At 47.7% G+C, this 25,050-nt stretch overlaps 3 protein-coding genes across 5 annotated transcripts; 2 read left to right on the top strand and 1 right to left on the bottom strand.

The window, feature by feature from the left end:
- Positions 1-515: 515 nt before the first annotated feature.
- LOC6497735 (exosome RNA helicase MTR4) lies at positions 516-4,031 on the bottom strand. Its single transcript, XM_001961422.4, has 2 exons — positions 2,844-4,031; positions 516-2,784 (listed from the first exon to the last, which is right to left on the bottom strand). Exons 1-2 carry the CDS (start codon positions 3,913-3,915, stop codon positions 713-715), a joined length of 3,144 nt encoding a protein of 1,047 aa, XP_001961458.1. The 5' UTR covers positions 3,916-4,031; the 3' UTR covers positions 516-712.
- A 38-nt stretch (positions 4,032-4,069) lies between these two features.
- LOC6497791 lies at positions 4,070-5,067 on the top strand. Its single transcript, XM_014906337.3, has 4 exons — positions 4,070-4,181; positions 4,242-4,514; positions 4,598-4,699; positions 4,829-5,067. Exons 2-4 carry the CDS (start codon positions 4,260-4,262, stop codon positions 4,967-4,969), a joined length of 498 nt encoding a protein of 165 aa, XP_014761823.1. The 5' UTR covers positions 4,070-4,181; positions 4,242-4,259; the 3' UTR covers positions 4,970-5,067.
- A 1,104-nt stretch (positions 5,068-6,171) lies between these two features.
- Positions 6,172-24,425, top strand: LOC6497792 (G1/S-specific cyclin-E). Of its 3 annotated transcripts, none has more exons than XM_001961424.4 (6): positions 6,172-6,643; positions 12,718-12,834; positions 15,472-15,811; positions 21,539-22,812; positions 22,873-23,098; positions 23,203-24,425. In XM_001961424.4, the coding sequence occupies exons 2-6, from the start codon at positions 12,815-12,817 to the stop codon at positions 23,482-23,484; spliced, it is 2,142 nt and encodes a 713-aa protein (XP_001961460.1). In that variant the 5' UTR covers positions 6,172-6,643; positions 12,718-12,814; the 3' UTR covers positions 23,485-24,425. The 3 variants fall into 3 exon arrangements, with proteins under 3 accessions (XP_001961460.1, XP_032307584.1, XP_032307585.1); XM_032451693.2 differs by lacking the exon at positions 6,172-6,643 and adding an exon at positions 7,997-8,135; XM_032451694.2 differs by lacking the exons at positions 6,172-6,643; positions 12,718-12,834; positions 15,472-15,811 and adding an exon at positions 20,564-21,427.
- Positions 24,426-25,050: the final 625 nt, after the last annotated feature.

Here is a 25,050-nt window from a genome sequence, read left to right as displayed (position 1 = left end):
CTCGAGCTTGTCTTTGATGGACCCCCACCTGGTTCTGCCAATCGGTGCCTCACCCATTCAATGACCAAGTGTGCCTTACCACTCATACATACACTTACATCCTAGTTGTAGTTTAATTATATGTCTATGTGTCGCATATTTAAGCCAAGAAGACCATACCAATCAGTGTGAACCGTCCAATAATTTTGTTTTCATAAGCATCTTGTAAATGTTTACTGTACATACTTGTATCTTTACATGTTTGAAAGCATATTGTATTAGCATTCCATTTATTTTTATGTATTTAAACCTAGTGTAACGTATTTGTCCCTCAATAAAATATTACTAATTTAGCAAGTGTTCTTTGCGTTGGCAGGAATCCGAAAAAGTTAAGTATTTCGCGTAAGTAGTACCTTAATGGCGCCATCAACAGGTCCATCTGGCAGTCTCTATGATAGATGTGCGAATATCATCCTTCTTTTAGTATAGGTCTCATCTAACAACTATAACCATAAACTTCACATCAAGAAAAGTCGAACTCTTATATTTTTGTATTTTGTTTCATTTCAATTGTCATATTAAATATACAAAGGTCCCTACTCCTATAATAGGACATTAAGTGTAGGCTATGCTAGTCTGCGAATCTTAACACACTCTTGTTTTCCACTTTAGTATTCCAACACGTAAAAATTAAAATTAGTGAACAAGGGTGTACAAGCTTATCAAGCTATTCTTAAAGATACAAGGAAGCGGCAAACACAATGTCGCGTTTCAGAAGTCGAATGCCCTCCGAGAACTTGTTTTCCAGGTCCGTGTTGCCGATGGTCTTCGAGGCCTGGCACATTTGCCGCAGCAGCTCCTCCAGGCGCCGCATGCAACGAATAATGGAGCCCTCGAAGATGTCGGTCATCTTGCACACCGCCAGGAAACTGGAGCCCTTGCACCAAGCCAGCACCACATCCATAAGGAATGGCTTGAACTTATCTACGTAGCTATCGGCATCTATGGTCAGCTTGCACTCGGAGGATACTTTGGCGATCCGACGAGCGAGATCCTGCATGGAACGTAGAGGACCGGACAGCTCGGTGGCGCTTTTCGGCGACTCCGTGGACTTTTCGTCGCACACAAAGCAAGACAACAGGGCCAACGCCTGCGGAGCGGTCAGCTCGTTGAACACTCCGTTGAAGATCATCTCGGTCATCAGCAACTCGTCCGCCGAGCTCAGCTCGCAGGCCACACGGCCTTTGAACTCGATGACGTCTCCGGGCTTGCAGTAGCCCATTCGACGGAGCACGCGTTTTCGGTACTTCAGTTCCTCCATCTGCAGCAGGCTGCGCGCGGCCTTCAGCTCGTTCTTCAGCTCAGTCAGCTCCGACTGGAGCGCCACCTTCTCCTGGTACCGTCGATAGATACGCTCGAGCTCCGTCGATTTATGCAGCGGGTGCTCATCCAGGCGTTGCTCGAACTGAGCAATGGCGCTAACGATCTCCCGGAACTCTCGATCCTTGATGTTCATGTCGTCGATGGGATTCAGGACGGGCGGGCCCAGCGGAAACCGTTTCTTGGCTTCTTGGATGGTCTTCAGTACGGCCCGCCTGTTGTCCGCACTGCGCAGGTCGTTGGGGAAGTAAACGCGGATTGAGCTGATCTGCGTAACGAGGGTATGGGCCACGGGCACCACCTCCATGCAGCCGCGCTCGTTGGGGCCGCAGGGCTCGGTGTCGCCGGATTTGGCAGCCGCGTCGCTCACATGCAGCAGCACGTCGATGGTGACACTCATCTCGCTCTTGAGCGGATTCTTGCGGCTCTGGTCCTGCTTCTTGAAGTTCAGCACGATGCCCCAGTCGTACTCCTGGGAGCCGGCCGACACCTTGATCAATCGGCCAGGCTGTAGAAAGGGCAGGAGATATTGCGGCCGCGTAATCCACTGGCGAAACTGTTTGCCGTAGTGATCCAACTGCGAGCGGATGTGGTGGTACGAGGCAATGTTGTGCTCGTCTTTGATGACTATCTTATTCAGTTCGGCCGTCTTCTGCTCTACCTTTTCATGCAGGCCTGGCAGGGCGGCCTGGTTCTGGAACTGATAGAAACTACGTTCCAGCATATACTCCGGATTGATCTCCTCGACACGCAGCAGGTTCAGCACCATGTTGTAGGTCAGGTGGAAGGCAGAGTTGATGGGATCGGCTTTGCCCTGGACAATGCCGCGGCCCACTGCCGGCGACACCTTTTCGTCGATCATTAGGATGACAATGCCCTTGTCGTCGAGTCCTCGCCGCCCCGCTCGGCCGGCCATCTGGATGTACTCGCCGGAGCTGATCCAGCGAAAGTCCTTGCCATCGAATTTTCGCGGTGCCGTGAATAGGACTGTCCTGGCAGGCATGTTCAGACCCATGGCAAAGGTTTCAGTGGCAAACAGCGCTTTGATCAGACCCTCGCCGAACAGAATCTCAATAGTTTCCTTGAGAATGGGCAGCAAGCCGCCGTGATGGATGCCAATGCCGCGCCGGAGCAGCGGCAGCACGTTCTCCACCTGGGGCAAGCGCCGATCCTCCGCCGAGAGGACATCCATTGCGTTGTTGAAGACCTCGTCCACCAGTTTCTTCTCATCGGCGGTGTTGAAGTCCAGCTTGGCCATCTGCATGGCATATATTTCGCAGTCCTTTTTGCTGAACGAGAATATGATGACCGGGGCGAAGTTGCGCTCCATAATCATCTTGACTATCTTGAAGATGTTTGTCTGTCCCGCATTCGCGCCCTTAATGCCTCCCTTTCGGGACTTTTGGTCGCCCTTGGCAGCCTCACCTTTAACGAAAAAGTTGTGGTTAGCCTACTGTTTGTTGTGTTTGCCTATAGACTCCTACCTGCATTGGCCAGCACGGCCATGGCTGTGCTAAAGTTGTCTTCCTTAAAGTGCCCCTTTTCGTCGACGATTAGGTGGATGCCGTCGCCACCCGCCGGGAAGATGTAGTGCTGCAACGGAGTGGGTCGGTAGTCGGTGTACACCACGTGGCAGGGCTGCTTATGCAGGTGGCAGACCCACTCGGCAAACTGTCGCGCGTTGGGAATGGTGGCCGAGAGAAAGACGTAGCGCACGTTGTCCGGCAGAAGAATAAGCGTCTCCTCCCAGACTACTCCGCGCTCCTTGTCGCGCATGTAATGGATCTCGTCAAAGATTACCCAGCCCACCTCGCGCATAATTTCGCTGCCGCGGTAGAGCATGTTCCGCAAGATCTCAGTGGTCATGATCAGACAGGAGGCGGAAGGATTAATAGTCACATCGCCAGTCACCAGGCCGACGTCCTTGAACTCGTCGGTAAACTCGCGGAACTTCTGGTTGGAGAGCGCCTTAATTGGAGTGGTGTATATAACGCGCTGCTTGGCTGCCAGCGACTTGGCGATGGCGTACTCTGCCACCACGGTCTTTCCCGCAGATGTGTGAGCGGAAACCAAGACACTCTGGCTGTTGTCGATACACAGGATGGCCTGGCGCTGGAAGGGATCCAGCACGAAGGGGTACTCCTTGGCCGGCACCCCGGTAAATGGTTTCAGCGGTATGTACTCGTGGTCTGGATGGGCAGCCACCTCGTGGGTGCAAGACTCCGGCGACTCCAACAAATGAGTCACAATCCGCGTACGCAAGGCCTCCAAGTCGGCGGTATCCTCGGGATCGACCTCGTCATTTGCGTCTTCGTCTTTTTTATCATCCTCCTGCTCCTCGTCGCTGGACTTGGGATCCTGTTTGGCCCGCTTGTTCACCTTCTCCTCATCGTCGGACGGTTCCTCTTTCTGATCCGCCTCAGTGTCGGATTTGGCATGCCGCTTCACCCCGGCTTTGTTCTCACCGCCTTTCTCCTCCGCCCTGAAGGCTGGCGGCCCCTCCAGGTTCTCGGGAGGCGCTTCGTTGAAGCAGTCAAAGAGCTCGTCTATGTCCATTCCGCGTTGTTTACCTCGTACTTTTTTTCTACCTTTATTAAACGCACGCGGCTGGGATCTAGCGGTGGTAAACCTCTGTCATTGATGTCATCGATAGTTGCATTGGTGGGTCTGGCAATATCGCGTCTTCCGCCATCTCTATAGCTAGAAACAGCTATATTTAGGGCCTTTCGCACCACAAGAAATCGATATACGTTTACATTTTTCATACAACATATTGATATGTTATCAACAACCCTATCAATTTTCCATCTCTAGAAAAAACTGTAAAAACATTATACAATTTCTGAATTTCCAGCGTTTTTCTTACTACTTTTCGTCACCAGGACCAAACTAGAGCGAAAATGGTGGCTGGAGGAGCCTCGGACACGGGCGGCGTGAAGCCCATGGCCATTGCGGGCCGCATGGTGCGCGAGCGGGAGCGCCTCATTGGAATGACCCCAGATGAACGGGCCTGGCGCAAACAATGGCTCAAGGATCAGGAGCTGCACCACGGACCGCGCAAGGTTGCCGCCCTGGAGCGGGAGCTTAACAATCCCATTAAACGCTTCTACCGCTTCCCTCTCGACAAGGTGTGCTCCATCCTGACCCCGGCCCTGGTAAGCTAACCGCTGTCCCCCTTATGTAATCACAACAGGTGCTGAAAGATTTTAATTTAATGATGCCTCGTTTGTTTCCCCAGGGATTCCAGCGAGCGTTCACAGTGCGATACTGGACGGGAAAGGCTCTCATCGCCCTCACCGGCATCTACGCAGGCGCCTACTACTTCAAGTACAATCAGAATGTAAGTAATGGCGCCTGAAACATGATACGTTTGGATGGTGCACCTGCGCCTTGACAAATCCAGCTTTCTCAGCTTATCCATTAAGTCAAATACAACTTTGATCCATTCTAATATTGGTTTCCCCTTCAGGATTGGACCCGGAAGGGCGGCTGGCGTGTAATTTCCTCCCGCAAAGCGTGTGTTCCCGGCGACGAGGGATACCCCAAGGTGTCCGATCGGTCCGCGCCATCCGACTACGCTGCCCGTGGCTTCAAGGAATCGCCTTTATAAGCCTCCAAACTGGCTTAGTGATTTTTCTTAAGTTTGAAACGTAAATTTATAATACCAAAACAGAAATCGCAATAAACATGGAAACGAAAACACAAAAACTGAAAGTGGTGGAGAGAATGTAGTTGTGCCATTGCCTCGGTGCTGAGGAAGAGGTTTTTATGCAGCGTGTGGCAGATTTTGTGTTTTTGCTTTGGCATCATCGGAAAAGCTGCTCAAGCACTTTGGAGCTGCCCCAATTCCGCTATTTCGTTCTTTATCAGCCACTTTCTTTTAGTTGCGCTTCCGTGTTCGGCAGAGACCCAAGTGCGGTTGGCTTCGATGGCCTCCAATAACTCATTCGAGACCTCTTTTAAAGTAATTTTATAAAACAAATCATAACACTATATAAATACGCCAAAAAAACGTTAAAGATCGAGAGCTATTTTATTAGCTATGAAATTGCCCAAAAATTTTATGCAGAAATCCGTTTTTCGTTTTGTGATATTTGTAGTGCCTCAAAAAAAATTTTCCAAATGAACATGGCTTATTTAAAGCTTCTTTTAAAAATTATCCGAAACCTTTTCGAAAAAAATTTGTTTAATTTCGGGAATGTGTTTATCGTGATGTGTTATCTTTCTCAAATTTAAAGAAAAATGTTTATGAAATAAATATTTAAAAAAGCAAATACCAAAGCCAGCCAGATAGTTAAAAACTAAAGTTCTTGTAAATATTATAAACAATTTATTTACTTATTGAGTGAAAAAATTAACAGAATGCAATTTAACAGAGCATGTTGAGTTAATAACAGAGTGCAAGAACTGTTACAATGTTAATTTCAAAACAACGAGTGGATCTTTTTACCAAATACTGCAGTTTAAAACCTTTTAGTTGTGTTGCAAAGTTTTATGTTTAACTAAAAATACTCTACCATCTTCGCCTCTCGCATATTCGCAAATAATTAGGAACTAAAATTGTTGTTGGATACTTTCTCCGTTTAAATCGCGCGCCTTTTTTTAAATTTTGGCTAGTCACCAATCCCACTCGCTGAACCGGCAAAATCTGATGGTGTCACCCATCTGACGGAATTTTGGCGGGAAAATTGCTAAGTTGTCTACACTGAACTCGACTTTTTTTGGTATCGATATCTTACCTCTCACTCGCACAAGGAACAAACTTGTTGCCGAGTAGAGCTGACAACTATCGATCGGACCGGGTAATCCGATAAATAGCTAAAATTCCAGCTAATGTCATATCCCAAAATTGAATACTTTTCCGTTCCAAATAGCTAAAATGACAACCCTGGTGACTGAGAACTGAGCGCACCGATCTTACTCGCCGCCGCCGATAATAAGTGCTGTTCGAGGCGAAACTCAGAAACCTGAAAATCCAAAAGGCCAGAGATTCTAAAAGCCACCGGGGATCGAGCCACTGTTTTTGGCCTTGACTTGTAGGAGGTTCAGCTGGCCAAGTGTTTGGAAGAAAAGGTGATCGTGAAAACGACGAAACTGTCTTGCTGGCTGCTGCTGTGCCTTTGGTGTATGTGTGTGTGTTTGCTGCGGTGTGTGCAATTTTTTTTCATCACCAACCAACCCGCGTGCGTTTTAGTGTGTGCGGTCTCGAAGATCGCGTGGCCCCCAGGAGAACCCAGTCAGGTCAAGATCCACGCCAGGCACAGCTTCTACGCTGGAAAGACAGGTGAGTGATGTTTGCCGGAGGCATGGCCATTGGCCATTGGCCACCTGGCAGGTGCAGTCCCCGGATCCCCGAGAGTTTGAACCCGGCCCTAGCGATCGTGACCCCGCTGCCCTCTGCCACGGCCTGGTTCTTTTCATTTTCATCTCCCACAAGATTCCGTTGGCTTCAACAATTTTTTCTTTGCCCAATATCCCATACCATGAAAAAACGTCGACGTCGCTGCCTCACGTTTTTTCTCTGCTCGTCGCAACCTGCTTGCTCGCTCTCTTTCTCTCTCCTCTCCGATCGCGGTCGCAGCTGTCAGTGCTGACAGCGGCGTCAGGTTCCCGCGCGCGGGAAATCGTCAACTTTAGTTGCTCCTATTTTCCGTAATTATGTTAGGATTTTTGGTTTTATTGAAGAATCTGATTCTACGTGATTTTACCTTTCCAAAGAACTAACGCGGCGGTGAAGTTTCAGTCATATTAGCGCATTGGCAGGCCTGCAAAGAACATGCCAAAAACGATGGAATGGCAATCGATGACAACAACAAAGTGGCTGCGGTTTGTTTGGGGTCGAGTTGCGTTGCCACCTAGTCGGCAAAACTGTGTCGATCATGTGTTTTCAGAGTAATATTTTAATTGAAGTTTGTAATATTGGAAAATAGGCAGCTTATTGGTTTTCTGTTCGTGGAATGAGTACAGAAAATGCTATTGCATATATTAGCTGCAATTTTGAACAATTAGATAAGATGTTCGAGGAAATTTTAATGTACTATTATTTTAAAAAAATTCATAACTTCTTTCTGTATTATGTTCTTTTCGTGGTGTTTTTTCATTAACGTTGTTTATACAAGTGTACAATTATATATTTTTAATATTCTATAACCTTCCAACTTTTTCCAACCTTCTGGTAGCCCCATCAGCTGATCCCAGCTGGCAGAATTCTTCTCCCCCCTCACACCCCCTTTCGAGTGGTGCCGGGCGTCCTTTTTTCACAGGCGGCTCCAATTCCAGACTCCATTCAATAAAATGCGAACACCGCCACCAGCGGAGTTGGAGCTCTCTTGCTCTTCCTTGGCCACTTTGCGCGGGAGAATCTCCACAATCTCTCCCTTTCTCGCTCTGCTCTTCGAAATGTCAGTTGAGATACCAACAACTACAACAAGGCAGCAGTGTGGTTGTTGCATTTTTTGGCGCTTCGGATCCGCTTGTTTTGGCGCGTTCCTCTGCACACTCGCCGCAGTCGACGTCGACGTCGACGCTGACGTTGACGTCTCTGCCGCTGATCCGACATGCCGGCAGCCGGCAGGTTGGGTGCCGATTTCGATCACTTTGCTGCCGCTGCTCGTGAAGTTTTCGTGGTCCGGCGTGTGACGACGACGACGGCGACACTTCTCTTGAAAATCGGTCAAATCCCCAATTCCAAGTGCGCTCCTCTAGTACCCCGGCGCCCCAAATGCCAATTTTCCCAAGGAGACTCCGGTAAACGGGCTGCAAGTGCTTCTCCGAAGGTAAAAACCATTGCACAATTCCACGGATTATTTGCTGCGAATACGGCAAACGAAAAAATAAGTGTCTCGTACGGAAAAAAAATTGTGACGCGTGTGTGCGAGAGTGGGGTATGTGGTGGGGCGGATAGCGGGTTGCGGGTGGGGAACAGGGCAGTGGGCGATTTTTGGGGCTCGTGGGCAACTTTCTAATCTTTCTCCCGCCCGAATTGCACTTTCCCGCCATTCGCATAGATTTGGGCGGTAAAACCGAACTGCGCCAGCCCAAACGCCTAATTCGCGCCACTTTGTGCCTCTCCATTCTTTCCCCATGCTCATTTCGTTTATATACGCTTCCCCCAATGACACACACTGTCACGTTCGAGCGCGGTCAACGTCGACAGCGGCGCTGACTGCGCTGCGACTGCGACTGCGACGGCGGGAAAAGTACAACGCGAAACTTCGAACCTTTGAAAACTTGACGAAAACGAAGCAACGAGCAAAGCGGAGGTGGAAAAACGAGCTGCGCAAAGAAAACAAAACAAGCAACAACAAGCCCCCTTGGAGCAAAAAGCAACACACTCGCCGAGCTGGGAATTGGGAACTGGGAACTGAATTATGCCAAAAGTGGCGCAAAAAATATTTGGTAGTACGTGGGGTTGGCTCTCGGAGCGAGCGATTCGGGTCGGGGGGAGGGGGGAGGGAGGTCATCTAAGCCGATCTACGCTTACGAGAGTGGAGTTCATTGATATTTCGCGGGCCCTGCTTTGGCCCCGCCGTTTGCCGCCAATTCCGCTCTGTGCCTTCGAATTACCTGCTACAATTTCTTGGTTGTTGTTTTCCTTCATACATAGTTTGTGCTTTTTGTTCGACTTTCTTCTCTTCTCTTCTGGTTTTCGCACACATATGTAGATATATATTTTTTTGCATTCTTTGCGCCTCGCTTTTTGCGCCGCCAAACGTGTTGAGTTGGTTGTGGGGGCTGTGGGCTGGGGGCGTTGCCGAAGGGGGTGGCAGCAAGCGGTGATGGGGTTGGTTTTGTATACTTAATTGTTTCGTGTTGCCTTGGATTATGTCATGATCGCCGAAATTTCGCTCTTAGACTGTTTAAATGGAATTTTGTGGCTGAAAGTTAGAAAACTTGAGATACATATCTGGCTTAAGATATTATGTAAAATGTATCTTCTCCCTCGCATCTTAAACAATGGAAATTTTAGATACTTTCAAACGTCCTATTTGCTTAGTCTGCCTCCTCTTAGGAACTACCTTGCCACCTTGTGAGGGGCTGGACCAACACATTTGTCGTTCAAGTGCTTGCCACCTCCGCCAGCGGCATCCCCTCAAAGGATTCCATTAAACAAAGAACGGAGAGGAAACTCACTTGTAATATTTTCCCATCATGCAACGTTGGGAGCAGACCTATCACCTGCCCATATTAACCCGAATTCCTGGTAAAAAATCCCACAAATATGTATTTCTCAATTACAAATGCGGATTGTTGTTTAAGAAATATGCCGTTTTTTGTGTCGATACATTTCTGTTCGAACTTATCAAAATTTATGCCGCATTTTAGTCGGTCTGGCGGGGCAAGCAGAAGCAGGGATTCGGAATCAGGGCCAGGAGAAGCCGTATGACGGGCAGAAACAACAATGATAAACAGTTTCCAGTTATTCCCAGACAAACAAAGGATAGTCCAGCAGTCCAGGGCGAGTGGAGTGGGGACAGGACGCTGGCCACTTGAGCTGGTTATGGGCATCCTTTAGACGCTGCTAAATATAAACTAAACAGTCAATTGAGCGCGTCTCGTCGTCCTAACGGCTACTTCAAGGCCGTCGATTCCTGGAACTGGAACGCCGCCGCCGACGCCGCCACTTCTCCATTCAAGAACTTTGATTTGTTCTCCTTCGCCGGCTTTCGGTGCTCTTCGCCATTGGGATGCCATCTCTCTCCACCCCGGTCCTGCTTTACTTTCACACGCCGTTGCCCCGATACCAGATCCCAGATACAGATGCACGTCCTCACAGATACACATACAGATACAGATGCAGAGGCCCTGGCGCAGATACAGATACAGATACAAATACACGAGCGCAGGCGACCGAAAGAAGGTCTTCTGCGGCGATCGACTTTCCTGTTTTCGTTTTTCGTACCCTGTACTCGAGGGATCTGCGGGCATACTCCGCCAGTTCGAACTGTAGATACTTTGCTTCGAGAAATATCTTCAGGAGTACAGAGTACTACCCCCAAGATGGTCACAATTTACTTTGTTTTTAAGCCTGGCATTCGAAATTCCAACTAATTGCGAGAGTTGTTGCCAAAACCACAACAAGCAGGCCAAGGCGAGGTACGCAGATACTTCTTGTGCATTTATCTCGAGTATCTTCGGAATGTATCTGCTGCATGTGCATAGCCCAAAATGCAACTCAAACAGACAAAAAAAGGACGCACAAAATTGCAGGGCCAGACAAAAGACGCCGTCTCGAGAGAGGCCCTGGATACCTCGAGACCTGTTTCCTCCTTATGTACAGGGATACGCAGATACATGCGTTCGTAGATACACATAGCTGGCATGTGTGTATGGATATTTTTTGCGCTCTCCTTTTGCGCATTTTATGCATTCTTCTTTGCATTGCGTCGAGTTTCATTGGACTTGGCGACTGGGTTCGAGTGTGCCTTTGGCATCTCGCTCCTCGCTCCATTTCCCCGGCTGGGAAATCTCTGGGACAAAGCAAATAACCTCCGAGAGGAGGGAGCCTTGGCTTTGCCGAAAAGGCACTGTTCCCCGCTCTACTTGCTTGGAACATTTCCAGTTAAATCCGTTCGCGCTTGTTTGGATGACCTTGGACCCCATCCAGGTAAACGGTTCACTCGAGCAGCGAGCATCTAATTAGGCGCAGAGCGGAGGCCCTGGGAAGCCCGGGATCTATCCGCGCAATCCACCGCATTATTCATATTTGTATACCTGTCGCAGCGGAATTCCGCCTAACTGCCGGGCAGAGCTCTTCACTTAATCTTCATTAGCGGAAGCTGCCGGATCCGATCCTTCGAGTGCAGCCTGCGTGAGACCTCTGCATGCCATTAGTTAGTCCTTTATCAGGGATAGTTGCAGGTATTTGGACAGATTAAGCCATTTGTTTGCCGGAAGATACAATCTTTTTGGACATATATTTATTTTAATCAGAGACTGCAGTTAGGAAATAGTATTTCTTCAGTTCTTCAGATCTTAAATCTCTCTAGTCTCTTTGTTAGTTTAGGATCTTTATTGAGAGAAAGTTGTAATGTTTTTTAAGACCAACTAAAAGAAGCAAATGGGGGTTGCAAAACCCAAAGAAACATACTGAAAGGAGTTCGGGGAAGAACAGAAAACCAATTAATTAGAAGGCATATCCGCAATTAGTGTGAAAATGATGGTTGTGAAAAGCGAAGTAATGTGCCTGGGAAAGCCGGAAAAGCAGACGGAAAGAGAGGCGAAAATGAGGAAATAGAGCACAAGAATAAGAAAGTAAGGGAGAGAAAGTCATCGCCGACTAAAAAGCATTCCCTCACGGGGTAGAAAAGGTGTCGGACAGAATGGCAGGCCAGGGGAGGTCCATAAATCGTGGCGAATATAACGCCAGCCCATATGTCACATTGCCGAATGAAAAGAAAATAAAATTCCGAAAGGAAAACACAGGAAAGGCGGAAGGACGGACGCGGGAGGGGAACAAGGAAACGCGACAGGATACAATTAGCGAGGGGGAAGGGAGTCAGTTGAAGTTGCAGCCAGAGTGCTGCAGAGACACACCGAGGAATCCTTTGAGGTGGGGTACCTCCGTCCCCCGTCCCCGCGGCCAGCTGCCGCTCTCCTCCACTCACCTGCCCGCATCGCCATCCTGGCCGCAGAAGGCAACGATCAATGCTGGCCGGCCACAACAGGTGCATCGTGGCCGGGGACGGGGATCGATATAATTAAGCGTTGTAACCACTAGAAAATGTTGACGCTGCGCATGCGCTGAATGGCAAGCACCTGACCTTGGTACACTGGGGGAAACTGAACATGTAGGCCATCGGGTTTAGAAGTTGGCTACAAAATAGTACAATTAATGAGTAGAACTATTTCGTAGAGTGCATGATGACAGCTGAAGCTGAAACTGCAGCAGTTGGCATCGATTGAGACTCGTGGAATTCTATTAAAATAAAAAATTGACCATCCCGTGACTACCTGTTAGACGGAACATCTTATCCCGTAATTTGAATATATTTACCCTCACCGGATAATGTTTACTATCCTGTTTGCGTATTTCTAAAAGCAGAAAGTTCGAATATACTCCTAGGTTTTGGGAGAAACTCACGTAAACAAATTTGTTTTGGGTTTTCGGACGAGGAAACTCCTCGACCACATGCTGCGTGCGAGATATCCTATCAGCCTCTGTGTTCAAGGATCATATGTTGTTTTCCCCTCGAGGACCTAGAGGAGACGCTGGAATAGTTGTTGATAGGTTTTGTCAAGTCGTAAAATCGGGAAGTCAGCAGCATGTGATGACCATATCCAGGCAGTGGCTTCTAAACTATTTTTTATGGAATTATATAGTAAATTAATTAGTTTGTCTATCTTTTTTCTTTGCAGTTCCTTTTAAATTATTACTTGTATCTGCTTTCGACGAGCAGCTCCTTCAACATATCCAGGATTACAAATACCAACGGCACCTTCAGGCCGTACAATTATGGGTTTATATGCCAAGAGGTAAGATCCTTGAATAGTTTCAAAAGTAACATCTTTTCTGTATGCATTGTAGGTGGCAGTTTAATAAAAAAAAAAGTAAAATTGTACCAAAAAAATAAAAATTAATGAAATTTGTATACTTTCTTTGGAAGAAACAAACGGATCATGAACTTTTTGAGGAAAATTCTCCATGGCGTTGGTCGTCCTTCCCTCCACAGGCAGGCACTTCCTTTTCCCATCAACCAGCTCGTGACTTCCATTTCCTCCTCAGTCCTAACCAAACTAATTAGCACCCCACATGAGAGTTACAAAGACGCTTCCCCAACTGTCTAATACCAGTTATATCTGCCGCTAACCGACCGACTTCCTGCGACATCCGACCCACTTCCTCTTCACCACTGACTATCCTGGTAGCGGGCTGTCTTTAATTCATTTTACCAGAAGATGTTTATCTAATAGTTTTCCGTAATTACAAAGTGACGGGGCCAACTGGTTATGCGTCAATGCATTCGGGAAAACAGATAAACCCGCAGGAGCTGTAACTGCTCGGGATCCTACTGCCACCGCAGCCGTTTCCACCTTTCCGACCCGAGTGTGATAATCTAAAATGCATTTTCACCGACGTTCTCCGAAAGTTCCGACCGAGTAGGACCGAACAGATGGCGCTGGTAGGTGTCAAAGTGGATACACCGTTGATAACCGAGTGCCGCATTCCTCTACACTCCGCATGCCGCTGCAGGATCGCTCCACGGCAGAGGTCCTGCGTGTGATTAGTAAATAATTGCGCGCGAAAATGTCATTAGAAAAGTGTTTAGTCCTGGGAAGGGGGTTGTACGGTAGGGGTGACATGGCCTGATAATGTTGTCATTGCGGCCATAGCTACTGCTGTTCCATCGTCCTTGTCATAGTCATGTCCTGGCCGACACTAGACGACAAAAATTAATTGAGTTTAATATGTTTCACCCCCTCTGTTTAGCCTTGTGGGTGCGGTGGGGTGCTGGTGCTGGTGCTGGTGCCTGCGCATGACCATAATTGCATAATTGCCTAGTCATTTGGCTTTGTCAGTTGCGTCCCATCACGGGCACAACATCGTCATCTCCTCCCCCTGATCTCGTCGATCACTTAAGTGATAGTCCATTTTATGGACATATTTCGTGGTCAACATGTGTGCGACATAATTATTGGTATGTGTTGCGAAAAGTATCGCGGTCATCCATAACGGAATTTGTGGAGAATTTTGAGCCCAAAATCCACTGCATACTTATTAGGGCGCATCAAGAGGTTATGTTCGAAAAGTTTTGAAATGTTTTTCGAAATACTAAAGACCCTCGAGCACCTTGCAGGTTAGATTTCCCTCAAAATAGAGCAATAAATCACGAATTTCCAATGGGAGCCGTGTATTTTGACATAATTTATCATGTGAGAAGATGGGTCCTTCGATAGGCTCCTCACTAAGCACGGCGGGGCATTCCTGGAACTATCTCCTTGAACAGATAGTCCTTCTTATCATCCAGGAGTCGCGACTCAACCCCATACTGATTTCTGTTTCTTACCTACAGGGATTCAGACTGCACCCCAGACTGGGAAGGAAAGGGGGAACCAACCAAACCGAAACATGGTTTCTGGTCGCGCCGCAGAAGAAAGAAACTTTCACCTCGAAATGACAAATTTCAGTTTGAACCTTTAGCCGCGCAACCCTGACCCCGGGAGCGGCTCGGAAAAGTGGGAACGAGGAGAAAAGAAAGCGGGAAAACTTGCAGGCCCCGTGCACGTACACTCCATTAGTCCTTTCTCCGCAGGCCGAGACATTTCTCGCCATAACTCATTTTTAAGCGATTTCATTTCCTTGTAATTTACTACGTGATTACTTTTTCTTGTTCATTAAACGCGATCGATAGCGAAGGGCAGGCCGGGGCAGGGATCAAAACAGGAGGCTGCAGGCTCCGATCCTCTGGCCAGAGAGCCATGTCTTACCTTTTTACCCCTCACCCTTTCCTCAAGGGTTAGATTTCGGTCTTCGGTCCTGCCCCTCGCTCAAGTTGCTAAAAAATTCGCGCATCGAATTGCTTGGAGTGCAGTTTCCTTTTATTCGCGCCACTTGAGCGGCAAGACGATAGAACATCTGCCCCTCGGGGTGCTTCCTTTCAAGGACTGGAACAGTGTTCCTTCCGCCGCCCAGCCTCTTGCATTATGCATAATGTGCATGCAAATTTGCCAAAATTGCTCAATAATCCCGACGGAGGAAAGGCTTTCCCTCGCAACGATCCCATTTCCCTCGATCAGTCATCTCGATTTCAATTTCCCGGATGTTAAATATTAATGTATCCGCTGGGCGCCTTAATCTCGGGCCTGGCATCGCGATTCTCGAGTGCCGTGTCAAAATTCAATGAATTTATGTGCGTTCCGTTTGTATCTATTTAGATATTTTAGAACGCCCCTATGCGATTCGTCGCCGTTGCCTCCGTGGCATATTGAATTTCTCTATTTTGCGAAAAGACAAAAGAAATTTTGGAATAACTGTAGGCATACAGGCACCCTGACACCCACGTATTCTGTAGGGCTTGGGGGAAATTAAGAAAGTTGAGCAGAAGGATATGCAATCTGACTTTAAAGATCTTTGTTTCACTTTTTAACACAATGTGTTTGGTATTTTTTCAGTGTTTCTTCTACCAGCAGCACTGAGCCAAATGGAAGCATAGTCACATCCTCCGCCAGCGATTTGGAAGCTAGTAGCAGCAGCAGCAACATTGTCGCCGTCGTCAGCAGCAGCAGTAACCACAACAGCCCCAACCAGCCGCCAGCCCTGTCCACCGCCCCCTCGACCTCGTCTCAGTCCCGGCAGAAGTTCCCGGAACCGCCAGCAGCGTCCGGAGGAAGCGAGATGTGCTCCTGTGATAACCAGAACCTTGCAACATCCACATCCACATCCACAGCCACCACCTCGAATGGCACTAAACGTAAACGGCGTTTAAGCAGCGACTCCAACGACGATGCTAAGGTGAGTGCCGATCCTCCCACACCCTCTCTAGAAACTGCCGCTGCGCAGATAAGTTTTATGAATGAAGTGCATTATCGGGCCAAGTGACCTCGTTGGGCCTATCTTATCAGGGAGGAAGATAGGGCGACGAGAGCCAGCGAACCGCGCGATCTGGGAAGATGATCCGCTAATTTGTTGCAAAATTGATCGTTTGGATCTCAGTCTAGTTCGGAATTGAAATTGATTTAATGTTAGTGCTTACTGGCCTGCTGTAGTGACCTTTGGATCGAGTATTCCCACTGACCACTCATGGCTCTTATCTTCAGAAGCTCAGATTAGTAATCAGACTGTTGTTTCGAAAATAGCTTCCCTATCTCTCTTGTCTCTGTATGTTTAGTAAACAATATTCTATTTGTTTTGTCTCTTGGAAGTGCAGTCCTTCGAAGGCTTCTCCTTTGATCCTCGGGCGATCTGCAGTCAAACAAGCTGCTGGGCACGTAGCCGGCTACTTGGCACTTCCCAACCCAAGAACAATGCGAAGATGAGCCCAAAAATAAACGCTCAGTTAGCAGCCTTCGGTCTATTGCCTCCAAGTCAGTGTTCCTCTCAAGTAGCTGCAATCAAAGCGAGTAGGAACAATGGCTCCTGGCTGCGGTTCCTGGCAGCTGTGTTGGTGCAGAGGATTTCCTCCAAGGCTGTACTTAAGGAGGAGAAGAAACCTCTAGGGACTAGAAACCCCTCCCCATACGTGCAAAATGATGGCGAAAACTATTATTGTTACCCTAAGTCGCAATCAAAATAATATTTCTGGCGAAGAATCAGAGCCTTTCTAGATCTCTCTGCCGTTAAATAGCAAGGGTATTCCATAATTCGTTTCCCTCAGCTGGGATTACTTTCTTGTTTATTTTTTGCAAGCGAGTTTCGGTTTTTTATACTTTTGCTGCCCTGCCAAACAAATGTCACTTTCCTACGGAAAAAAACGCTTGCTGCTGCTCCCCTTCCGACAGTCGTTGTTGGGTAAGAATTCCGAGGGGTCTTGGCAGTATGTTGAGCATATGCACGGAAGGACAAAGGAGACCAAGGACAGACGGCGACGGCGTCGACGACGTTGCGCATGCGCGCACACCTTGAGCCAAAGTCGGACTTCTCCCGCTCGCCAGGGGTGGGTTTTCCCAACGAAAGCCAGAACTTAGAGCCCAAATACCCAAACCCAGAAGTCAAGGCGGCAAATGTCCGTTAAGGTTCGAAGGAAGAATTTGAAATTGCGATAGTTGTAGGTTAGCTTGAGGCAGGAACTAGATCAAGGATGCGTTCGTCGGGGAATGGGACACACAAGAAACCGCAAACATGACGACGAGCGGAGCTGCCATCGAGGGGTTGAGCAATGCCTTATCCTTTTCAAGGATCACTGGGCCGAGTTTCTACCTCTCTTCCCTAATTAAATATTCATCGAGACGACATTTGCTTCTTCAGAAGATGTTATGCCATTCCATAAAAACGGTTTCCGACTGGGTTGCATTTTGCTACCCCGTTTCGGGACGATGTCCTTATGCAAATGCGTCCTGTTCCTGCGACGTCTGCTCATTAGATTTCCGTTAAACTTTTATGCAAATCATCCAGCGATCCCCGCCATGGCTGCTTCTGGTCGTCTGGCTCTGGGACGCAGACCAGCTCCTGCGCTGGAATGCGTTTCTTTGAAATAATATACAATATTTGTTTTGCTGCTGGCACAAGGATAAGAATTATGGTATTATTTTACCAATTTGTCAGTGTAATGTAAACCCTTTCGCTCCTCTTACATGGCAGGCATGAAATCGACGAAAGTTTCGCTTTTTTTGGGCAAAACTTCTTCGTGTCTTTTGTCCCAAAACAAGGGATAGGGTTGCTGCTGAGGGTTCCTCGAGGCTCTTGTCTGAGCAATCAAGTGCGGGGCTTGATTTCTGTCAAGTCAGTCCCGGGGCATTGTGGGAATATGATTTCAAGTTTCAGTTTCCCAGCTTGCGTCCCATCCCGGAATGCATAGTGGAGGATAATGGTCTGGTATTTTAGAGATTTCCCAAATTTTAAAGAGGATTTCGAGCAGTTGATGGCAAACAAAGTTACAGAAAGGGATGCGTTTGTTTGTAAGATTGGACGATAAGCTCATACCAGCTTCTGCATACCAATGTGATCGATTTCAAACTCGATCGTAAAGCCTACAGATCTCCTAGAGATGATAACATTTATCATTTCCCTTTATTACTTTCGAAACTCATCCGCGGTTTGTCCTTTGTCCACTTATACCCTCCTCCCGATTCGCCACTGGGATATGCTTTAATTCGCGTTTTCGTGGATCTCACCAATTCCGTGATTAATTACATGTCCGAGAGTGTCCTGCCCTCGAAACTGATGTTTCTTTCAGGAAGAACAGAGTCCAGTCACCGCGAAAGGATAACCCTTCCTGGACTGACCAGGGGTCAGCCGAGTAGCGCTGGAAATATGAGTGTTTGTTATTGTCCGCTTGGGACTTGTCCTCTGGCATGTTGTTTGCATATCATTTGTTAAAAGAAGAGCACTGGGGACTCCCAGAGTGGACTCTAAACCAGAGCGATTATTGGGAAAGGCAATTTGTCAGCCTGGGATTTCTATCCGGAGCTGGCTTGGAATTAAGTTAATAATTATGAAACGGCAACACATAGAGTTAAATTAAATTCCATTGAAGGAAGTTCGAAGGGGGGAAGTGATACGAATCGAAATGAAGAGAAAGAAAATAAATTGAAAGGAACAACAAAGCGGCGTATTACACGGCAACAGCAACAACAAAGGCAAAAAGTTACACCTGGACCCACGCCAAGGCCCGAGAAGTAAAGGTGTTTCGGTATCGAGCAGACGGCAGACGGAAGATTACGACACATAAGCCCAGGTCTTTTGAGGTACGGAGTGCGGGGACAGAAGAGGACACTGCAGAAAGAGATCGCTGCAGCCAGACGAAGAGAGAGGGCGAGAGGGAGAGAAAGGAACACAATGGGGCACCAGGATATTGAGGTTGACGACGCGGAGGTTGTCGCATAACAATTGCTCCTTGACTGCCTTGTGTGTGTACCCAGAACTTGAGGAATTGCATCATCTGCTCCGGCGGCCCACGGCCTGCCTCCCAGAGAGAGTTCGAGAGGTGTTTAGGTGCCTTGTGGGCTGCGCCTCAAGGAGCTGATCAGGATCGACAAGCAGCTGCTCGGGCGGACTTGGGCCAGAATCCTTAGGGCGGCTTAAGGGCATCAACCCAGTTTAACCCTTGTTAAACTTGGGATGCAACCCTCTCGCACTGGTCCAGATTCCAGCCCACTTTACAGTTCACTTAATTCTCACACACTCGCTGCAAGGATATTTCTCCGGGAATCCGCCGGCATGCCACAGTCTACTCTGTGAATTTCGCCATAACCTTCCGATTCCATAACGCTTGACCAGTTCCAGGGGCAGATGCATGTCCACGCACCAAGGAACTGGGACCCAGTGAGGTAATGCGACTGCAGGAATGCCCATTGTGCCATTCCGTATGCCGTTGCACGCTTTGATTTTAATTACATTGCATCTGGGTGCCTTGGCATGTGTCCATGTGTGTGTCCATTTCGTCCCGATATTGCCGTTCTCCATTGCCTACATCATCTTTGCCGGGGTGGCTGCCGTTGCGATGGCCGAAAGAATAAGAAATTAAATTTGTCATGCGTCTTGGACCTCTTCCTGTGTCTTCAGGCAAGGCAAAATTTATTTTCCCCGGCAGATTCGACGAGGGAAGAACTGTCTATGTGTCTGTCTCGGAAAAGGCAAACCTACTCAAACAATTAAAACTGTCACATAAATATCATGGCATTTTTTCCCTCATTTTTACGCAACAAATTATGTGAAAATCTTTAATGAGCATCAGGGAAAGGAAAGTTTTCGGGAGGGTTGCTCCTGCCACCCGATGTTGTTGAGCTTTTATGATGTGTGAGATTGCTAGTTAGGAAGTCGACGAAACATGAGGCATTTTCTTTGAATCAAATCTGATTTACAATCCAGAAAATTATTTGAGATCTTTAAGAGCTGTTGTGCCTTAAAGGCTCCGCAGCCCTACATACAATCACTTTTGCTTTATGGACTTTCTGATCTTGGCTTCTGTTTTCCATCATCTGTCTGGCCCTGAGAACAATGGTCAAGGATTTCCATTGTTTCGTTATTTTTTGTCATTTCTTCCTCGTGCTGTAATCTTACGACCCTGAATCTGCGGCACAAGATGCCGTAAGTCTGCCATTTTTGGCTTTCTGCCAATGCCCCCTCCCCAAAATATCCCTGCGAAATATATTATTTATTAGAGAAATGCAGCCCAGACCCAAGAGATATAATATATGTAGTACTTGCAGAGATAATTCATATACCCGCTATGGGTACTGCTCCTTGGGAGTAGGTAGTGATTTTCCTGCGTCTACCTGGACGCCAGAAATGTTGACAAAAATAATTGAAGAAAGGATCAGTTGCCGCAGCCGGCAGGGGATTTGTTGTTGTGCTGATAAACACCCAGAGGCGAAAATGCATTGCAAAAACAACAACGTTGAGCGTCTCAAGAAATAGGGTTCGGGTAGTACCCGACGGATCGGATCGACAAGATCTCCGTGGAGGGAACTACCCTCGGGTAAGTGCTGGCTCTAGAGCGGGGGAACGAGAGGGAGAACTGGCTGCGATCCTGGTTCCACCACTGTGCTGTGTTGGTGCAGCGAAAGCAACCCCTATTTCGAGCGTTGCACTCGTTGAGCAGGATAACGACGATCTACGGGGATCGGCGATCTGGAACGGAGTACGTTGGGCTCAGTTGCACAGCGCACGTCAACGCGATTGGTACTCGACTGGCCAAGAGCGGAGTGAAGCAAACCAACACAGCTAACAGCTAACAGCTAAGAGACTGAAGCCGAACGAATTCTTGCCAAGTCGCGGCAGCAAGTAGCCAAAGTTGAGACTGACACATATTAATAATCAACCTAGAGTGCAAAGAACTAATTTAGGAACCGGATTGCCAAGATCGCACACCAAAAACCAAAAACCAACAACTGCAACAATAACCAAATTCCAACCAACGATCAGCAAAGCCTAAATTAGTTACTGTGCTATAATGCTATAACCAAAAATCGGTTTGCACGTTCGAATAATCTCACCAAAGAATCCACGCAACCAATTACAACCAAAGACTGCTTTCCCACTCAACCATCAAAGCGAAAGTGCAATACATTTTTTGTTGAAACTAATACCATACCAAAAAGTAAAACCAAGGATATATTGAAAGAGAATCGGAATAAACTCTAGTGAATATCCTGCCCAAGTGTTATTGTTGTACCTCCATACGAACTCCGAATCTTTGATCTTTTGTGTGATCTCCTGGCTCGAATTTTGTGCGGGTGCATTTGGTCCAACGACGGTCCATCTATCTGGGATTAAGAATTTTGACAGGCATACCCACATAAATTTTTTCGGCCTGCTCGCCTGCCAGACCCTTCTTGGCTAATTATATCCGAGACACGTTTCTAATTCCGCTGCCACCCGTGTGATCCTGTTTCTGACTTCGGTTGTCCTCTTCATTGTTCGGTTCATGTTATTATGAAGTTGGAACAGAAGCGAAAATTCATTGAAATGGTAATGATAGTTCGTCTTTAATTTATTATTTTATTATTTTTGAACAGAGATAACTTATCCCTAAAAACTGTCCTTGAACTTTAAATTAAATACAATCCTCTTGTTTTCCAGGATCCTGAAATTGGCTTCGAGCCTCCATCGGCCAAGCGCATGCAGCGGCTGCCAGTCCTGTACGCCAGCGACCAGAGCAACCTCTCGTCCGTGGCCTCCTCGGTCTACACATCGCCGGTGGTGTCCGCCGACGGACAGAGCACCCAGGAGCTGCTGAGTATCCGCAGTTCTCCGGCTGAGGAGCTCCCGGAAGCGCCCAACAGTCCGCTGCCGGACAGCCCGGATAGTCCACCGAGCCCCGACCGCGGCTTGACCGGTAAGCAGGCTCCTGTGGTAGTCCGCTTTGGCACCGAGATGGTCAGCTCCCAAAACGAGCAGCACGAGGACGACGATCTGCTGGACGACAGCTGCGAGGACTACTCGTACGACGAGGAAGAAGACGTCGACGGCGAGGAGGAGGACGACAACGAGGAGATCAACTCCTCCACTGTTTCCCCAGCCTCTTCGGCCAGCAGCCAACAGCAGCCGGTCAATGGGGAACGAACTCCTGGTTTCCAGAAGCAGTTGCGGAACTTTCCGATGAATGTGATCGAGCCAGTGTCCTTCGAGTTCATGATGTCACCGGCGGAGGAGAACTCGCAGCGCCAGTGCCCGCTTCCGGCGCTGGCCTGGGCCAATGCGGGGGACGTGTGGCGCCTCATGTGCCACCGGGATGAGCAGGATTCGCGCCTGCGCAGCACCTCGATGCTGGAGCAGCACCCCGGCTTGCAGCCGCGTATGCGCGCCATCCTCCTGGACTGGTTGATCGAGGTCTGTGAGGTGTACAAGCTGCACCGGGAGACGTTCTACCTGGCCGTCGACTATCTTGATCGCTATTTGCTGGTGGCGCGAAAGGTGCAGAAGACGCACCTACAGCTGATCGGCATCACCTGCCTCTTCGTGGCCGCGAAAGTGGAGGAGATCTATCCGCCCAAGATCGGGGAGTTTGCCTACGTGACGGATGGCGCCTGCACGGAGCGAGACATCCTGAACCACGAGAAGGTCCTCCTGCAAGCCCTCGACTGGGAAATCAGTCCCATCACCATAACTGGCTGGCTGGGCGTCTACATGCAGCTGAATGCCAACAACCGCACCCCGGCCTCGTTTGCTCAGATGAGCCGCCAAAAGGCGGCCGAAGCCTCGGCGGCGGACGACGCCTTCATCTACCCGCAGTTCTCCGGCTTCGAGTTCGTGCAGACGTCGCAGCTGCTGGATCTGTGCACCCTGGACGTGGGCATGGCCAACTACTCCTACTCAGTTCTGGCGGCGGCCGCCATCAGTCATACATTTAATCGGTGAGTTGCCCAGGCATCCCTTTGAGAGAAAAGATTGTGACATCGTATCTTACCCCACAGTGAGATTGCTCAGCGTTGCTCTGGATTGGACTGGCAGGTGATCCTGCCCTGCGCCCGCTGGATGGAGCCCTTCTTCCGGGTCATCTCGAAGAAGGCCACCTTCCTCCACCTGAATGAGCAGAACGAGCAGGTCAGCAACAAGTTCGGCCTGGCCCACGTGTGCCCGAACATCGTAACCGACGATGCGCACATTATCCAAACCCACACCACCACCATGGATATGTATGTAAGTATCTGACGAATATCGAGCAGCACAATTGCACGCTTAATTAAGGGAGACAGCGGGTGGGAAGAGTACATACCAATGCTAACACTTCATTTTTCTTCCAGGACGAAGTACTGATGGCTCAAGATGCGGCGCACGCGATGCGAGCTCGTACCCAGGCCTCCCCGGCCACCGCGCTGCGCGCTCCCGAAAGCCTGCTGACACCTCCCGCATCTAGTCACAAGCCGGACGAGGATCTGGGCGACGAGGGCGAGGAGGCAGCCGCCAGAAGCGGCCTGACCTCCGCAGCCACATGTGCCGCCGGCAGCAGCAGCAGCAGCCACATTGCTGTGAACAGCAGCCACGACAGCAGCAACAACACCTGCAGCAGCAGGGCCAACCGCTGAGGGATCGGCGGTCCGGCTCCTGGTCAATCTCTAACTCTCACCACACCCGCCCAAACAGTCTCTACGTTAAGTGTTTCTTATATTTAAATTATTCTCGTTAAGTGAAAAGTTATTAGTTGCCTAATTCCTATTCTAAACATATATTTAATTTGAAATATTCTACGCGCATCTGCTGCTCAACTCGCGATAACCACTTCCTCGCACAGCTTACTATTTAATTTGTGTATTTATCCAGAAAAAGAAATATAATATTAATTGTACACTATCCATACAACAAAATATGATTACAAAAAGATCCTCCAGACAAGGGAAACTGAATTACCCAACAGACTCGTACGCTGGAAACAACAAGAAGCAGGAGTTTGGCAGAAGTTGATAGAAAATTGAACTGAGAATCTAGAAATCCGTCGCCGAAACCATGTCCAGCTATCCACTGACTCATAGTGACCCCCATAGCGACAAGTGCAAGATTAACCCACTAATCTGACGTACATGAGCGGGCAGCAGCAGCCCACGCAACTATACTTGACTAATCAACTAAAATTAGTGTGTAAGTCGAGGGCAGTCACTAAATCGACTAACGCTGAGCTTTTCATCCGCATCGAACAACTAACCCGACTAACAAGAAACCAAACTATCATAAGGACAACCAATCCACAGCTGACATGGAGGGACAAGGATTGGCATTTGATGAATTATATTGATTTAAACATTAATGAATTGAACGAAAAGTACAGAGAACATGCGTACACACATACTTTGTAACATTTTAATTTAGACTAATTTGCCATAATTTGCTTAGCAAATAAACCTGTACATAAAGCAGAAAGCACACAATACACAAAACAAACACAAAGGGAAGAAGATACCTTAACTGAAACGCATATAATACATTATTATATAAGTGTACCATATATCTTATGTACATTCAAAGGCAACAAGGCAAAAGTAGGAAAATATTACTTGCTACATTTAACTATAACCTATGGTAGATATACATATATAAGTGTTCATACTATTAAGGCTGAATTCAAAACAACAAAAACACAAAAACAAACACTAAAGGAAAAGCAAACAAAAAAATCTAATGTATTTATGTTTTATTTTTAGTTTTAAAAGCAATAATCATTTTAAAAATATTAATTTGATTTTAAGTAATTTGAAAAGTACGCTTATATTTATGATTTGATGTCAATAAAAAATAACTAAATCATAAATTATATAATTCAAGTTGAATTTAACAAGTAAATAAATATATATTTTTTGTAAATAAACTCCAAACCAGAAAGTTTTTCTCTTACTTATTATCTGTGTACAGAGTCCTTTAAAATTGAAGCTTTTGAATGAGAACTAAAGGGATTTTGAAGATATAGATTTATTTGAAGATACTGTAGTTATGTCGTTTATGATTTAAATTCAAATGATCAATAGGCGCCAAGCTGCCAATCGCACTTCGAGCGATACATTGATAGGCGTGATGGGAATGTTAAGTAACATTCTGTTAACGTGGATGGAGCTCCGAGTGGCAACGCCAAGACAAGGTTAGTCTTGGGGACTTCGATTTTT

This window comes from Drosophila ananassae, chromosome 3R, assembly GCF_017639315.1.
Source record: "Drosophila ananassae strain 14024-0371.13 chromosome 3R, ASM1763931v2, whole genome shotgun sequence".
Classification (NCBI taxonomy): domain Eukaryota; kingdom Metazoa; phylum Arthropoda; class Insecta; order Diptera; family Drosophilidae; genus Drosophila; species Drosophila ananassae.
This window is presented reverse-complemented; position numbering and strand designations above follow the sequence as displayed.

Bases quoted from the DNA above. Each gene is read 5' to 3' on its own strand.
- LOC6497791 (XM_014906337.3), top strand. From the start codon at position 4,260: ATGGTGGCTGGAGGAGCCTCGGACACGGGCGGCGTGAAGCCCATGGCC. The intron at 4,515-4,597 runs GTAAGCTAACCG...TTGTTTCCCCAG, and splicing joins CCATCCTGACCCCGGCCCTG to GGATTCCAGCGAGCGTTCAC. The intron at 4,700-4,828 runs GTAAGTAATGGC...TTTCCCCTTCAG, and splicing joins ACTTCAAGTACAATCAGAAT to GATTGGACCCGGAAGGGCGG.
- LOC6497735 (XM_001961422.4), bottom strand. From the start codon at position 3,915: ATGGACATAGACGAGCTCTTTGACTGCTTCAACGAAGCGCCTCCCGAG. The intron at 2,785-2,843 runs GTAGGAGTCTAT...TTTTCGTTAAAG, and splicing joins GGCCGTGCTGGCCAATGCAG to GTGAGGCTGCCAAGGGCGAC.
- LOC6497792 (XM_001961424.4), top strand. From the start codon at position 12,815: ATGGGTTTATATGCCAAGAG. The intron at 12,835-15,471 runs GTAAGATCCTTG...GTATTTTTTCAG, and splicing joins ATGGGTTTATATGCCAAGAG to TGTTTCTTCTACCAGCAGCA. The intron at 23,099-23,202 runs GTAAGTATCTGA...TTTTTCTTCCAG, and splicing joins CCACCACCATGGATATGTAT to GACGAAGTACTGATGGCTCA.